The 18,028-nt window shown below is 39.4% G+C and overlaps 1 protein-coding gene across 1 annotated transcript in view; it reads right to left on the bottom strand.

The window, feature by feature from the left end:
* The window catches only part of tmtopsb (teleost multiple tissue opsin b), a 111,877-nt gene that overhangs the window by 66,854 nt on the left and 26,995 nt on the right, over positions 1–18,028 (bottom strand). Inside the window, exon 2 of the mRNA XM_061713117.1 lies at positions 829–1,157. Within this exon, the coding sequence (XP_061569101.1) occupies positions 829–1,157 (329 nt within the window). The remainder of the gene's footprint in view (positions 1–828; positions 1,158–18,028) is intronic.

The following is an 18,028-nucleotide window of genomic DNA, read 5'->3' as shown; positions in this document are numbered from 1 at the left end:
GGAAGGAAGGAAGGAAGGAAGGAAGAAAAAAGCCTGAAAGAAAGAAAGAAATGAGCCTGAAAGAAAGAAAGAAAGAAAGAAAGAAAGAAAGAAAGAAAGAAAGAAAGAAAGAAAGAAAGAAAGAAAGAAAGAAAGAAAGAAAAAAGCCTGAAATAAAGAAAGAAATGAGCCTGAAAGAAAGAAAGAAAGAAAGAAAGAAGGAAAAAAGCCTGAAATAAAGAAAGAAAGAAAGAAAGAAAGAAAGAAAGAAAGAAAGAAAGAAAGAAAGAAAGAAAGAAGGAAAAAAGCCTGAAATAAAGAAAGAAAGAAAGAAAGAAAGAAAAAAGCCTGAAAGAAAGAAAGAAAGAAAGAAAGAAAGAAAGAAAGAAAGAAAGAAAGAAAGAAAGAAAGAAAGAAAGAAAGAAAGAAAGAAATGAGCAAGAAAGAAAGAAAGAAAGAAAGAAAGATCAATTCCCGTTGATACGTGTTTGTGTAACAAACATGGCGGATCTGAGTCATTACAGTTTTACAGGTGAACTAATTTAATTGGTTTTTATTAATTTAATTTAATTGGTGTAGTTTAGTAGTATTTAGTATCTTTTAGAGCAATGTTTTGGCTCCAAAAACTGAATGTGGTGATAGATTTATAGTTAAAAAGGTGGAGTTGAATTGGTATTTTTTTTATCGTCATTTTTATCGTTATCGGGATAAATGCCAGAAATTATGATGATACATTTTTTAGTCCATACCGCCCATCCCTAGTCACAACATACTTAAAATTTACTTTAAATTTCCCCCCAGAGGCTTTTAAACCCGGGTGATTTAAGGTTTACATTTCCCAACGCGCACCTGTCTGATGGCGTGCAGCAGCCTCCCGTAAGAGTAGACGATGACGCCGAACGGCAGGACCAGGCAGAAGGTGAACAGGCAGACGATGTAGGAGATGTTGTTGGGCGTCTGCGTCCTCCAGTCCACCGAGCACGTGGTGCCGGGGCCCTCGGGCCCGTACCGGCTCCAGCCCAGCAGCGGCGGCACCGTCCAGGCCACGGAGTACAGCCAGGAGAAGCAGATCCCCGCCAGCGCCGGCCGGAAGTCCCTGCCGTCGGCCACGGTGGGCGTCATCATGGTGGAGTAGCGCTCGTAGGACAGCACCGCCAGGGAGATCAGGGACACGATGCCTGAGGGAGAGGAAGTTCAGTACTTTAGTTGTAAAAAAAAATCAGGGGGGATGGTGGATTTTATCATATGGGGACAGATCATTTGTGCTGATTACAAATAATATAATATATTACAAATAATAGCAGTGACCAAAACACCTGCAGAAATACTGCAGGAATGACATAGCAGCAGTTAAATGCAGCCTTCTGTAAGTTTTAAATATCCACTGGGCTTACATCAAATACATCAAATTAGGGCTGTGCGATTAATCGATTTTAAATCTAAATCGGATTTATTAATCAAGACGATGTTAAAAAAAGGAAAATCGGAAAAAATCGATTTTCCTTTTTTGCAGCTGGCTGCATTACAGACAGAGCTCTTCTAGTCATCTTTGTTTGGTCAAGAAAATTGTAAATGTTGTCACTTTACTAAACTCAAGGAGGATTTACAGTATCTTTCAATTGCACTATTTTTCTTTAAAAATAAAGATAAAATATTTGAAACAATTTATTCCATTGTCTTTTGTAGTTTTACCAAAAAAATCTAAATAGAAATCGAAAATCGGGTTTTCATAGAAAAAAATCGTGATTTTATTTTTGTCCAAAATCGCCCAGCCCTACATCAAATACATCAAAACACAAAAATAAAAAACAGTTTTCTGAACTTATCAATATGACTCTGTCCTTCACAGGATAAGTAAAATGGATCACTGCAAAAACTCTAAATCTTAACAAGAATATTTGTCCTATTTCTAGTTAAAATGTCTCATTTTAGTAAAAGAAATCTCATTAGACTTAAAACAAGACTCATCACTGGAAAAAACAACAATTTTCACCTGTTTCAAGTAGATTTTCACTTGAAATAAGTAGAAAATTTTTTTTTTTTGCTTGCAATAAGAAGATAAATCTTGTCCCACTGGCAGATTTTTCTACTTATTTCAAGTGAAAATTTACTTGAAACAGGTGAAAATTGTCAAATAAGGTATTTTTCTGGTGTTATTTTTCTGGTGATGACTCTAAATGTTGAAATAGCAGTAAAACCACATTCATTGATGAAATGACATAAGGGATGGAAAGGGGGGATGGCAGTTTTACAGAGGGGATGATTTGGACCGTTTTTATTTCATCCCCCCTCAACTCCAGTACTGTGCGTTAAGAAAAGCGGTCACGTACATCTGAATCAGGCTCTCAGGAGTCAGCGGGCAACTTTTCCCAAAAACTGGAACATCTGCTTTCTCTTTGGAGGATCCTGACTGATACGCGTGCAGGCGCAGAGTGACGCTGATTTTCCGCTCGCTTTGATCATCTTAATGGCTTTGAAACTCGCATCTCTGAGGCGCAACCACGGAGTTCATCAACTGACACGTACCGCGATAAGACGTCTACAATCTCAACTTGCACATTTTTCTTTATTTTGTTTCTTTAAAGTTCCACCCCACCCATGGAGAAGCACCTGCAGCATCTCGACCCCGTTATATCTTTACTTTCATTTACAAGAACAGCTGACGTGTGAGTGTTATAGAGAGGTCTGGGGGTCACCTGACGCCTGCACGCGTCCTTCCTCCTTCTACAGTGGAGTTACCAAGGTTAACTGGATTAGTTGTCTTTCATATCTACACTGCAAAAAACACAAAATCTTAACAAGAATATTTGTCTTATTTCTAGTTAAAATGTCTCATTTTTAGTCAAAAAAATCTCATTACACTTAAAACAAGGCTCATCACTGAAAAAAAAAAACAATTTTCAAGTAGATTTTCACTTAAAATAAGTAGAAAAATCTGCCAGTGGAAGAAGATTTTTTTGCTTGTAATAAGAAGATAAATCTTGTCCCACTGGCAGATTTTTCTACTTATTTCAAGTGAAAATTTACTTGAAACAGGTGAAAATTGTCAGATAACAAGTTATTTTTCTGGTAATGACTCTTGTTTTAAGTGTAATGAGATTTTGACTAAAAATTTGACATTTTAACTAGAAATAAGACGAATATTCCTGGTAAGATTTTGAGTTTTTTGCAGTGTAATTTCAACAGAAGTCGGGCTAACAGATGAATTTCAGGTGGAAGTGGGACTGCATCCCTGATCAGCCAAGTCCCTTTGTGTAACCGTGGTAACAGGGCAGGCAGGACCAGGACAGGCTTCTCTGTGGATTTGGGTGTTTGTGAATGAAACTGGATCTGCGGTGAGAGCAGGCGGCAGGCGGGTCGCATTGTTTCTGGCAGCCTGTTTCAATTTTAGTTTTAGTCTAGATCAGGGATCAGCAACCCGCGGCTCTAGAGCCGCATGCGGCTCTTTAGTGCCGCCCTAGTGGCTCCTGGAGCTTTTTCAGAAATGTTTGACCCTTTTTTCCTTTTTTTTTCTTCCTTTTTTTTCTTCTTTTTTACCTTTTTTTCTAATTTTTTTCTTCTTTCTTTTTTTTTTCTTTTTTTCCTCTTCTTTTTTCCTTTATCTTTTTTTCTTCCTTTTTCCTTTCCTTTTAATCTCAAAATTTAGACTTTTTTCACGACATTCCGACTTTTTTCTCGACATTTCGACTTTTTTCTCGAGATTGTACTTCAACATTAATCTCGACATTTAGACTTTTTTCTCTAAATTTTGACTTTTTTCTCAACATTTAGATTTTTTTCTCAACATTTCAACTTTTTTCACGAAGTTTTGACTATTTCCTCGACATTTAGCATTTTGACTTTTTTCTCAACATTTTGACATTTTTCTCAACATTTTGACTTTTTTCTCGAGATTGTACTTCAACATTAATCTCGACATTTAGACTTTTTTCTCTAAATTTGACCTTTTTCCTCAACATTTCGACTTTTTTCTCAAAGTTTTGACTATTTCCTCAACATTTTTTTCTCGAAGTGCATAATGAAAAAAAAATCTCCCCCCCGTTATAACTAATATAGCTACCTGCAGAATGTGTTGCCTTTATTCTAAGGCTGATACAAGACTTTTCATTTTTTGCGGCTCCAGACATATTTGTTTTTTGGGTTTTTGGTCCAATACGGCTCTTTCAACATTTTGGGTTGCAGACCCCTGCTCTAGTCTTTGGGTCGAGCTATCATTTTAGTTTTTATTAGTTTTAGTCACGTTCATTCTCCTTTTAGTCGTGTCAAGTTTCAGTCGACTAAAAGTCTGAGCATTTTAGTCTTATTTTAGTCAAAGATTGTATATATCCAAACCCATTTTACAATTCAAACAAGGTTATCTTATTATTGTTACCTTATAGACTCAAGAATACATTCATTCCAGATACAGAAGACTCTAATTGAGTTTACAACGTATTTATTTTTCCGCATTTCTCCCCGTCTTTTTCTTTTTCGACGACACATTGGGTTTTCTTTTTCACGTCTATGTAGGAAAGTGTATCCAAAGATGGTTCTTCTTCTTCTCCAGCCCCAGAGCAGATCCCCGCGTTTCTCTATGTAACTTTGTTGTTAATTGACGTTAACTAGAGCTCTGCGTTAACGGCATCAGCCTCTAACTCTGCAGCTTCATCTTCTGGATCTGATTCCCCGCTGCAGCGACCGGGATTGATGACTAACGTCACCCAGCAGAACTAAACCAGAGGAAACTACTGAAAACATGGACATTAAACCAGAGAAACTACTGAAAACATGGACATTAAACCAGAGGAAACTACTGAAAACATGGACATTAAACCAGAGGAAACTACTGAAAACATGGACATTAAACCACAGGAAACTACTGAAAACATGGACATTAAACCACAGGAAACTACTGAAAACATGGACATTAAACCAGAGAAACTACTGAAAACATGGACATTAAACCACAGGAAACTACTGAAAACATGGACATTAAACCAGAGAAACTACTGAAAATATTTATATTAAGGAACTTTTTTATAACATTTAGTCTCGTCTCGTTTTGGTCAATGAAAATGAAAACACATTTTAGCACAGTTTTTATTTTGTAATCTACTTTTTAGTCCCAGCATTTTTGTTGCGTCTCGTTTCGTTTTCCTCAGGGGATAAAGGTTCGTTGACGAGGATATTTAGACCTAATTTTCGTTGACGAAAGCAACTTTACAGGCCGGATTGGGATGGGGAGTATCCGTGGAGGAAAACCCGGGGAAGTGGAGATCTGCGCTGGACGGAGGAGGAATGAAGGTCAGTTGTAGCAAGACCGAACTCGTGTGTGGAAGTGAAAGAAAAGCAGGAGGAAGGGTGAAGGTGAAGGAGCATTAAAGAAAAGCAGGAGGAAGGATGAAGGTGAAGGAGTAAAGAAAAGAACATTCCTCTTAACAAGGCTCAACTGTTCGGAGCAACGGAGGCGGGAGAAGAGGAGAAGGGAGGGAGTTGATGGACACGAGTGTCTGGAAGACAAAAAACTTTGAGAAAAATGCTTCAAAAAAATAAATTTGTTATTTATTAATCATATTTTAGTTTTTGGAGCACGTGCACAATAAATCAATATCACTGCAAGCGCGTCGGTGTTGGGCAGCAGGCCAATTATCAACCACCGTTACTTAACCAGGTGTTAAATTATCCATGAAAGCAACAAAACAAACAATCAACTACCAAAGTTTGTGTGAAAGACCGAAGAAAAATAAAGATAAAAGGAATAACAGATGGCACACAGAGCAGAACATGGAGAACCAAGGAAATAATGATATATCGCAGAAAAGTGGTGCGCTGCATGTTTGTGTAGGTGTGACAGATGTGTTCATCACAGCATCTGGAATGGGACGTAGACGCTTCGTACTTCGTCGCTGCGTTTGCGGACGGACATCTAAACAAGTCCTGTACTGGTGACAGAAAAACACGGGGAGCAACTGTAGGCGTGCAGGAAAATATTTCATGAACTGCTTCATAAAATCTTTAATGGCAGGAACTGTTAGCTGCAGAGGTAAAAAATGTTTTCTGCATGGCTATATTGATCGTAAACACGTCTCAAAACCCACAGACGACCACTTCAAAACGTGCGGGAGGAAACGCAACAATCTCACACAACTATAGACATTATGTCAGAGAAAGAAATGTTCCAAGCTCATATGAAAATAAATTATCGACCACTTGTCTTCTAAATCACTGCCCACAAAACACACAAACAAATAATTCAATATTAAAACTGCAGAGCATCAATTATTTTCATCGTTCATTAGTTCAAAATCGAAATCCAAACTACACAGAAAACACATTTACTATTGAAGGAAAAGAAGAAAAAAGTAAATTCTTGGAGATTTAAACTTTATAACTGCTTAAAGACGCTCAATTTCATTGTGTCTGATGCCGGCGGCTGATGTATAAACGCTTCCCCGTGTGGTCAGGGGTGCTATCGTTACATAATCCATTACTCAACTGATAAATAATGCAGACAAATTACAGGACTGTCTCAGAAAATGTGAATATTGTGATAAAGTCCTTTATTTTCTGTAATGCAAAAATGTCATACATTCTGGATTCATTACAAATCAACTGAAATATTACAAGCCTTTTATTATTTTAATATTGCTGATCATGGCTTACAGCTTAAGAAAACTCAAATATCCAATCTCAAAAAATTTGAATATTCTGGGAATCTTAATCTTAAACTATAAGCCATAATCAGCAATATTAAAATAATAAAAGGCTTCCAATATTTCAGTTGATTTGTAATGAATCCAGAATGTTTGACATTTTTGTTTTTTAATTACATAAAATAAAGAATTTTATCACAATATTCTAATTTTCTGAGACAGTCCTGTATTTAAATGTTAGAAGCACATCAGGATTTTAACACATATTCTCCTTTTCCAACTTTATTCCTCACCTACATCTGTTGGAATTGAACTATAGATCGGGCTATTACGGTGGCCAACAAGGGCCAAACGCACTGCAACGGCCTAATGCGTCTCAGTTAAGGAAAACGTCTGCGGTGCAAATGAAAAAACGTGCTGCAAAAAACAAAGACAAATGCAGCCTCATCAAACACGCTGCAAATAGAGAAACGATGCAAAGCACAAAACGATATAAAACAAGAAACCATCTTCAAAAGAAAAACGCTTCATAACCGGTCATTACAACCGGAAGTGCTCCAAACCTGCAGGGGGCGCTCTCGGCGTAACAGCTCAATGGACAGACACACGGGATGTAGAGACATCCATGGTAATGATACAAGGCTGCACATAATATTAATAAGATAAGATCATGATTAGAGATTGACATAAAGCACCTGTTAACGTTACAGCACTTCCGGTTGTGTTAGGGCTGGGCGATATGGACCAAAAGTCATATCTCGATATTTTCTAGCTGAATGGCGATACTCGATATATATCGATATTTTTTCTAATAATTGGGGTTTCCCCCAAAGCATTATAGCATAGCATCTCTGTTAGCTTCATTTTTTCTGAGGCAAACCCTTAAAAAAACAGTCCGTTTTAATACAAAGCCTCGTGCCAAATGTCACACAGGTTACTTTATTAACAGAGGTCTGCACAATATCAAAATGTATAAAACAAATGAAACTGCCTGCATATATAGAATAAAAATGCTTCTTGAATAAAATAAAACAAATATCCATTTCCTGCATAACAATTAAATTAAAATACACTGTGCAATTAATACAATGTAGACAGTAACAGGCAAACTTTTCCACTGAGGTTGACAGTTGTGCAAATAACAAAACATTTGTGCAAATCTCAAATAAAACATTCAAGTCAATTTGTCACAAAATAAGCTATATCAAAATCATAAAAAAAAAACTTTTTTTTTTTTCCGATATAAACGATATTGTCTCGTACCCTATCGCATTTGAAAATATACCGATATATATTAAAATATCGATATATCGCCCAGCCCTAAGTTGTAGTGACCGGTTATGAAGCGTTTTTCTTTTGAAGATGGTTTCTTGTTTTATATCGTTTTGTGCTTTGCATCGTTTCTCTATTTGCAGCGCGTTTGATGATGCTGATGATTTGTCTTTGTTTTTTGCAGCAGGTTTTTTCATTTGCACCACGTTCCTCTTTTTGTACCTCGTTTTGAGTTTGTGAATTTGAATCGTTTCTGTACTTGAAGCCGTTTTCCTTAACTGAGACACATTAGGCCGTTGCAGTGCGTTTGGCCCTCGTCGGCCACCGTAGGATATTGTCTATAAGCAATGACAAATTCATAAACTCAAAGTTGTCTCAGTCAGTCTGAAAGTGTGTCGTTCACATCTGGACGGTACTGTGACATCACAGATCCAAAACTAGCCTCCTCATTGTGTTTGTCCGATCATGATGCCATTCCCACCTCTCGGAAAAGCTTTAGCACCAATTTTGAAACTGAGTCACCTGCAGAAAGAGAGGGAGGAGCTAAGCTCTCCTCCTTAAAATCAGCTGCTATCAACACAGCAGTGCAGTCGTGACTGAAGAGGGTGATTTTCTGCTTTATCTCCTTCATATTTGGACCAAATTGGACATCTTTTGAAGAATGGATAAGCATGCAAAAGTGAAGTTAATAGATGCTGAAAAGACTTGTCTTAAATCAGAGCTAATCAGCATGTATGGCCAAAAGTGAAGATCCTGAGGTTCTTAACCTCTCTGAACCTACCAGGGACAGAGACTTTGATTACAGACAATCAAACCATATCAATGCAAATTGGAGCCCACTGATTTCCTAAAAACATGCCATGTTTGGTGGAATCGCAGGCTGTGGGAGCCGAGTTTAACAGGACGAATGAATAAAAGAATCAAAGACTTGTGTGTCTTGGATTTTAGGGTCAAAGATTTGTGTTAGTGGCTGAACAGATGAATTACTGATGCACACATTCTTAGTTAGATAAATCATGCAAACTCCAAAGCTGCAGCTCTCTTGTTTAGCAAGTAGTTAATACATATTTTAATAGGAATTTAAAAAAATAATTGAAGATTTCCATGTTTTATCTACACGTTTTTGGATTTTAAATGTGTAAATCTAGGAGAGATACAGGAAAAATAACTTGAAATATAAAATATATTCAGTTCTTTGAGGTATTCTGATTTGATCATCATCATCATCCCCCTAAGAGGTGAATTTATATACCGGTACATAATATCTGAAATAAAGTAGGAGCCACACACACACACACACACACACACACACACACACACACAATAGAAATATCCATCCATCCCTCCATCCCTCCCTCCATGATAATGCCTTACCACTCCACATAATGCAAAACTGACGGATGGAACAATTTTGAGACGGGTTCTGTTGTAATTTGAGCATTTTTGAGCCTGTACAGTATTGCTCCTTTTTGCCCCCGTGATGTAGCTTTTACCGTTAATCGCTCCTGACTATTCCTGGAAGAGTCATTTTGGGCAAATTGCAGGTGCAGTCCAAAACAACAAATCCCAACGTGCACGTGTTTAAGTTAACACAGCCACCATAAAAGTTCCCTTTAAGTAATGCTTCTCTGATTCACTTCTGCATTAACTCACAGTAAATCTGGCATTTCCTCTGTGTGCTGGTTCTGTTCAGTTAAGACACGGGCCAGCTCAGGGAGACACTCAACAGATGCTACCCAAAAGGAGAAAATAAATGATACTTTATTCATTTAGCTTTTTTTAAAACCGCTTGGTTTTAAAAAAAAAAAGGCTGACTTCTGACAGAAACCAGTTGTTGTTGTTGTGAGCAGCTGCAGCTGCTCGGCCTGGCAGCGAAGACACAGTCGAGTGCAGTGAAGAGCCACAGTTCAGTCCTGCTGTTGAGAGGACGGACAGGGAGGAGTGGGGACTTTTATTAGGCACCAAAAATAACATCAATTAAAGCCGTTTGTTGAGTATATCTGCAGCAAAAAGCACTTAATACTTCCACTGGAACAGGTTTCCTACAGACAGGGTCTCAGCTTTATACACGCTGAACAAATTACTGTCAAAACACAACAAGAATTCATGGCTTTAGCTTCAAACAATTGCCTGTTTTGCAATAAATATCTATCAATACCAATCCGGGTCTGTCCAGGTCACTTTACACAGGCTATGACCAACCAGAGCAAACTGAAAATACCAGGAACGGAGATTTAAAGAACCCTTTTACCACTTCATAATAGATTTTTTGGGGTCTTTTTGTATCTATCTTTTGCAGGGGAACGCATGTCGTCACAGGGCAGAAAATGCAGGACTGTAGACTTGAGGCAGGTGTTTTTAAAATGGTTTAAAGTCATCTAAAACATTGCAAAAAAAAAAACTAGAAATCCAAAGAGAAACTTCCAAGCATCAAAGTTGAATGAAGCAGAACAATAACCAGAAAACAGGGCTTGACACAACAGACTAGCAGGGAGGAAGGGAAGGGAAGGGGGAGACAATATATATACAGAAACAACCACAACGGTCGACGAGACACAGGTGCAAACAATCAGGAAAGACTCGAATTAGGGAAGTCAAGCTGGAGCTGAAATGGATTTTCAAAATAAAACAGGAAGAGAATACAAAATGAGGAAATCCAAAAACCTAAAGCATGACAGCACGTACACCAGCTCATGTTGACCATAGACATATATACATAGACGCCCCATCGAGTGCTGAGCCGTACGTCAACGTCGCCGCCACATTGGATGTGGCAAGACTGCGCTGTAAACTAATACAAGTAGTGGACTTATTTTCATAATAATTTTTCAAATAGAGAAACATATTTTCTCATCAACAAAACATATTTTAAAATTTTCAAGTAACAAAATAACATATTTTAACTATTTTTCAGATTTTTTCAATTATTCTATTGTCTGAAAAATGGTTCAAATGTTATTTTATTGTCTGAAAAATGGTTCAAATATGTTATTTTGTTATTTGAAAAATTTTAAATTGGTTTTGTTGATCTATTTTTCTGTTTTTCTCTATTTTTCTTATTTTTGTGAGGGGGATATACTGTATTTTGTTTTTCGGCACTAACTTGTTCTCTATAGCTTATATAACATGAATTACTCCTATGTGGGATCAATAAAGTTCTTATTTTTGCCATCTGAGTTAATTAAATATATTATATTTGGTGCCTAACTGTTTCCCAAGTATATTAGTGCGTGTGTGAATGAATAAATGAGACGTAAAACGTAAATTTCTTTGTAGAAAGGCGCTTTATGAAAATAAGTCCATATAGTTTTACAGTATTATTTTACAGCGCAGTCTTGCCACATCCAATGTGGCGGTGACGTTGACGTTGACGCTTTACCTACATGTTAAGTATATTATATAGACTTTTTACTATCGTATCTGAAGGTAATGGGTACATCGCACATCCAGGAGTGAACTTTAACGCATGTTGAGGTTGTTACATCCTCCACAAGATTTTTCAGGCCGGGACAAGTCCTGGAAATCCTCAGAGGCCCCTCCCATTCAGCGACCGCACAGTGACGACGGCAGAGATGGTCATTTCAGAGTTCATGATGGAAGATTTGTTGTTATTAATTAAGATATGCAGGAAGGTGGAAAAAAAAAAAGAGTGCGGAAAACCGGGGTTGACTTTTCCACTTTTCATAAAGTTTTTCCCCGATTATGCGTCGAGAACAAGAGGCGAGAACTCCAAAACCAGAGCTGCTGAGGCCTTGAGTGTCTCATCCACCCGTGAGAGAAAGGCCCGCTGAGAGAAAGAGACAAACTGCAACGCTTACATTCGTGTCTCATGTGTTTGTAATGTAATTATTGTCTTTAATGAGCAGTTAATTTATCAGCAAGATGGTTTAATAGCGTCTAATTTCATCACCTCCTCCATGTTCAGCATAATGATTAACAATCTGTTTACATCCACTTTTTTTAACACCTGAGATTACAAACCTTTTTCTCATTCATAAAATATCAAAACACTTGTTTTTTCGGAGCCCAAAACTTTTCTGAGATACACATCAGGTGTCTCATGGCGTCGGTGCCGCGACAGTCCAGCCACGGCAATATCTGACTGCTGGAGCAAATATGGCTTTATCACCGCCGGAGCCAGCAGCTACGAGCGGCTACGAGCGGCTACGAGCGGCTACGAGCGGCTACGAGCGGCTACGAGCAGCTACGAGCAGCCACGAGCAGCCACGAGCAGCCACGAGCAGCCACGAGCAGCCACGAGCAGCAACGAGCAGCTACGAGCAGCCACGAGCAGCCACGAGCAGCCACGAGCAGCCACCAGCAGCCACGAGCAGCCACGAGCAGCTACGAGCAGCTACGAGCAGCCACGAGCAGCCACGAGCAGCCACGAGCAGCCACGAGCAGCCACGAGCAGCCACGAGCAGCCACGAGCAGCCACGAGCAGCCACGAGGAGCCACGAGCAGCTACGAGGAGCTACGAGCAGTTACGAGCAGCTACGAGCAGCGGCAGTGAAGCCTCTCGTTCCAAACAGCCCTTTCTGAAAGTGTCGTCGTTGTTGGGTTTTTTTTCCATTTAGTTTCACAAATATCCAACTTTTAAGCTCCAGCGAAGTCTCAAGACCAGCAGCAAACTTTGACACCCTTTGCGGTACGGCGCTGCTGAGCAGGCAGTTCACAGCCGCTCCTGGAGCTTATATACTTACAAGGTTGATGAAAGCACAAGATCTCTGCCAATTTAAAACTGGGAACAAGAAGAGCTCCAAAAGTTAAAGAGAACTGCATTTAAAACAAAGGTTTCTCTTCGGGTTTGTCGCTGTGGTTAAATGGTCCTTTTATCTTCTTCCAATTTAAAAAATATTGATGGGTGCAACGTTAAAAAGTTGTTTAATCAACTTAACCCTTGTGCTGTCTTTGGGTCAAGGGAGGGTGAAGGGAGAAAAGAAGGAATGAAGGAAGGGAGAAAAGATGGAAGGAATGAAAGAAGGAAGTAAGGAAGAAAGGAGGAAAGAAGGAAGGAAGTAGGAAAGGGAGTAAGGAAGGCAGAAAAGATGGAAGGAAGTAGGAAAGGGAGTAAGGAAGGGAGAAAAGATGGAAGGGAGGAAATAAAGGAGAAAAGATGGAAGGAAGGGAGAAAGGAGAAAAGAAGTAAGGAAATAGGAAAAGGAGTAAGGAAGGGAGAAAAGATGGAAGGGAGGAAAGAAGGGAGAAAAGATGGAAGGAAGGGAGAAAGGAGAAAAGAAGGAAATAAGGAAGGAAATAGGAAAGGGAGTAAGGAAGGGAGAAAAGATGAAGGAAGGGAGAAAGGAGAAAAGAAGGAAAGGAAGTAGGAAAGGGAGTAAGGAAGGGAGAAAAGATGGAAGGAAGTAGGAAAGGGAGTAAGGAAGGGAGAAAAGATGGAAGGAAGGAAATAAGGGAGAAAGGAAGGAAAGAAGGAAGGAAGTAAGGGAGTAAGGAAGGGAGAAAAGATGGAAGGGAGGAAAGAAGGGAGAAAAGATGGAAGGAAGGGAGAAAGGAGAAAAGAAGGAAATAAGGAAGGAAATAGGAAAGGGAGTAAGGAAGGGAGAAAAGATGGAAGGAAGGGAGAAAGGAGAAAAGAAGGAAAGAAGGAAGGAAATAGGAAAGGGAGTAAGGAAGAAAGAAAAGATGGAAGGGAAGAAAGAAGGGAGAAAAGAAGGAAATAAGGAAGGAAGGAAGTAGGAAAGGGAGTAAGGAAGGGAGAAAAGATGGAAGGAAGGGAGAAAGGAGAAAAGAAGGAAGGAAGTAGGAAAGGGAGTAAGGAAGGGAGAAAAGATGGAAGGGAGGAAAGAAGGGAGAAAAGAAGGAAAGAAGGAAGGAAGGAAGTAGGAAACGGCGTAAGGAAGGGAGAAAAGATGGAAGGAAAGAAGGAAGGAGAGAGCATGGAGCAGGAGGAAAGAAGGACAGAAGAATTGGGTCATTTTGACCCAAAGACAGCACAAGGGTTAAGAACCTGTTAGACGCTGTTGTCGGATCTACGGTAGATATCTGATCTTTCACCTGAAGGATTAACATAAAAATGTGGAGAAAAATGTCAAAGATTCTAAACTCTCAAGTAAATAAATCTGAGTCACCCCACTGGACACTCTCCGGCCCACATGGGTGCTCTTTGTTTGACCGGTGTGCTTACTCAGCAACTTTGCTCAGCAGCCGCTAGTTTTTCATTAATTTCCCGTAACGATTGCACAGCCTGTACCCTGAGTCTAGTGGGAATATCAGTGCCTAATGCTGGCTTTGATTCAAGCATGGCCCACTTTGATTCCCCAGCATGCATTTTAATGGGTTTTCACCTGAGGCCTGATTCTTCTTCACCCAACTCTGGGAAAGGTGTGCAATAGATTTATGGTAAAATGAATGACCCACTGTCCCTGGCCTGAGTCAGCACAGGAAGTAATCATCTTTCATTGTCTCTTGCCTTTGCACTCATACTATCTCCACTTCCCTCTTTTCCTTTTTGTCCCTCTCTCCCTCTTCCTCTTTTACTGCTCTTTCTCCTTTTGTGTTTCTTTTCTGCTGCATATCTCTGCATCCCTTTTCGTTGGCCACCGCTTCATTTCCGTACTCGCTCTCCTGTCCTGACAGCGAAGCGCAGGCTCTTGTCCCAAATCAAACCATTTGTCAGTAGGTTTTGCTCCTCAGCACAATTTTACGGCAATCTACTGGCAGTAATGGGTTATTTTAATCTGCTTTGTCCACTTTTATAAACGAGAAATCAGGTTTGCGTAATCAGGTTAGATGGCTGAAAAGAAAACTTGATCAGACAGATATCTGGGGAGATTCTTGACGATGTATTGGAACAGGCTGAAGGTATGACAACAACTTCGGTACTAAGTAGGGAGGCCCGGGCCTCCTTAAAGGCCTGGGCGATAAACCGAAAATGTACCGTTACTAGGGATGTAACGATACACTAATCTCACGATACGGTACGATACACGATATTGAGGTCACGATAACGATACAATATTATAGCAGTATTTTTTAACAACCTTGATAGAGGAATATATGACTGGAAAAAATTGTCTTTTATTTGAAAGACACATAATACAAAACAATACTGTACGTTTGCCCTATTGTTACAGTTTGTAATGCTTTATAACTGTTTAAGTTTTAAAGAGAAAGCCAGGCCAACCATTTTCCACAAACTGAACTAAAAGTAAATGTCAGGTTTGCATTATGCATCTTCAGTTTCATACAAGTACAAACTGAATAGTTTCTCTCATGTATGATTTGACTTTTTTCTTTTCCAGAAATGTAACAACTAAAATTAAATAAATAAATAAAAGTAAATAAATACATACAATTTTACATCATAAAAAAGATTGATTCATGCTCACCTTATAAGTGTAAGAGGAGATTTATTTTTGTTAAGAAGTTTATTTTGGTAATTCAGGGTTCATTATTTTATAAATATATTCTTTATATTCTGTAAATCAGGGACTATAATGACACTAGTCAGTTTATCTGTAGTTGTTAATATGTTTTAGATTGGGCGGAGTGATACAGCACTAGGTGCTGTGTTGATGTTCTAAAATCCTACGCTGTTGAGCGGACATTGAAGTACACGCAAACTCACGCAGAAGTTTCCCCGTGTTTATCCTACTCACGACCCCAAAAATGTTTAATTTAATAAGGTAAGGCTTAACTCTACACCAGACTTACATAAGTAAAGGTTCAGAGCTCCAAACAGGACCGCAAAACGGGACTAGTTTCTTCTGAGCGGAGTAAGATTTTGGTCCGCGCGGTCGCGGTCGGATGTGCGTTACTAGTCAACATAATAGATTAATATTAATAACCCAATATCGCGATACAGTTTGTCACCTCCACGACACGTATCGTGACGTTTTTGTATCGCGGAATTTCGTGGCACGATATATTGTTACACCCCTAACCGTTACCAACATTCACTGCAATGACCGTTGTGAATTTTCCCATGTCTGTAAATTCAGTGTTTTTTTTTAACAATATGTTTATTGATTTTCGTTTTTTGAGAGAACAGTCACAAGCACAGTGACATCCCGAACATCCATCCCCCCCCACCCTCAACAACCAACAGTCAAGGGTGAATTAAATCAAATACAAACATACAATGACATAAGATCAAATAATATAATAACCCCCCTCCCATCCCCCCAAAACAAAAAAAACAAACATATAAGCGGTCCTGCTTGCTTATAAAAGGCATGCCAGCTTCCACCAGCGGCGCCCCTCAGGTTTTAATCATTAATTACAGTCCGATCACTTTCCAGGAACTGCATAAAAGTGTCCCATATCTCTGTGAACTTGTTTAGTTTCCCTTTGGCAACATAAGTTAATTTCTCCAGTGCCAAGCATGACGCCATCTCCCGTAAACACATTCCCCGTGTCGGGCCATCCATACTTTTCCACCTTAATGCAATCTAAATTTGGTGTTTTGCTAAAAAAAGAAAATAAACATCTTTTTGTTTGTGTTGACTGTGTGCTGATAAGCTATTTTCATTCCCCTTTAAGATGGTGTAAAGCGTGTCTGTAATCACGTGACTCCACCCATCCAGAAGGGAAACCCAAGAAAATGGCTGATGGTTCACACTAAGAGGGGGCTGATATCGCTGCAGACGAAATAACAAGGCTCTCAAGTCTCACGTATTGAGCGTGAGACTCACGCATTTCAACAAGTTCACACGCTCTCACACCAAACAGTAATTCCAACGGCACGTCTTACAATGGAGAAGAGACAAAACTCTGACATCACCAAACCAGGCAATGGCAGCGCAAAATAGTGCTGGGCGGTATGACCAAAAATTTATATCACGGTATTTTTCAAAATTATATCGGTTTCACGGTATATCACGGTATTTTTTTTTTCATGCACAACTGGGTGTTAACCACATTTTCTAATGATTTGGAAAGGAATTGCTGCAGCAAATTGACTTAGAATGGCCTATTAATATGTAATGAGGACGAAATATTGTAGAAAAACATTAATGTCCACAGTAGTATAAATACAGGTTTGCATGGCCTCACAAATTGATGCCGTTTACAATGCGATTATTTTTTTCAAGGTCCTGTTCTCATGTAATTTTCAACTACACAAGCAATAAATCAGTCTGTTTCAAGTAGATTTTCACTTGAAATAAGTAGAAAAATCTGCCAGTGGAACAAGATTTTTTTGCTTGTAATAAGAAGATAAATCTTGTCCCACTGGCAGATTTTCCTACTTATTTCAAGTGAAAATTTACTTGAAACAGGTGAAAATTGTCAAATAAGTTATTTTTCTGGTGTTATTTTTCTGGTGATGACTCTAAATGTTGAAATAGCAGTAAAACCACATTCATTGATGAAATGACATAAGGGATGGAAAGTGGGGATGGCAGTTTTACAGGGGGGATGATTTGGATCGTTTTTATTTCAGGGGGGGATGATTTGGACCGTTTTTATTTCAGGGGGGGGGGGGGGTGCCATCACATCACCCCTCATCCCCCCTCAACTCGAGTACTGCTGACACGTAACTCAGAACTTCTTCATAAGTTACTCAAAAATCCCAGAGAGAAAAAAAAACACCAGCAAACTAACAAACAAACCAATAAAGCTCACAGAGTTAAGAAAACGAACCAGCAAATCAACAACTGGCAGCCCCGCTATTTTAACCTTTTCCTGACGGACTGCAGGTGTGGTTTAAGCCTGATTTATGGTTCCGCGTTACACCAACGCAGTACCTACGCCGTGGGTTACGTCACCTACGGCGAAAGCCCCGCGTCGATTTAACGCGGAACCATAAATCAGGCTTCACAGCGCGACTGACTGTGCTCCCGGCTCGCGCTCCTCGCCGACTCCGCGCTCATATATTTAATAAATTTATAAAGCCCATATATTTATAAAGCCTCACTTTGCCGAGCCCTAACGCCAAGACCATAGTAGATTTAGGTTACACGCAGACACGCGGCACTGTTGACTTTTCCCTGCCGGCTCTGCTCTCTGCTCACTCGCTAAACAGTCCCCACACAAACAGGGTCCAGCGGCGCTACGTTCCGCCGCGCGGCGCTCCCAACGTTGTGTGCGCTACTCACCGGTATTACGGTATATGAAAAATTCATATCATAAGAAAAATAAACACCGGTATTCGGTATGAACCGGTATACCGCCCAGCACTAGCG

The sequence above is a fragment of the Cololabis saira genome, chromosome 22, assembly GCF_033807715.1.
Source record: "Cololabis saira isolate AMF1-May2022 chromosome 22, fColSai1.1, whole genome shotgun sequence".
In the NCBI taxonomy this organism is placed as follows: Eukaryota; Metazoa; Chordata; class Actinopteri; order Beloniformes; family Belonidae; genus Cololabis; species Cololabis saira.
This window is presented reverse-complemented; position numbering and strand designations above follow the sequence as displayed.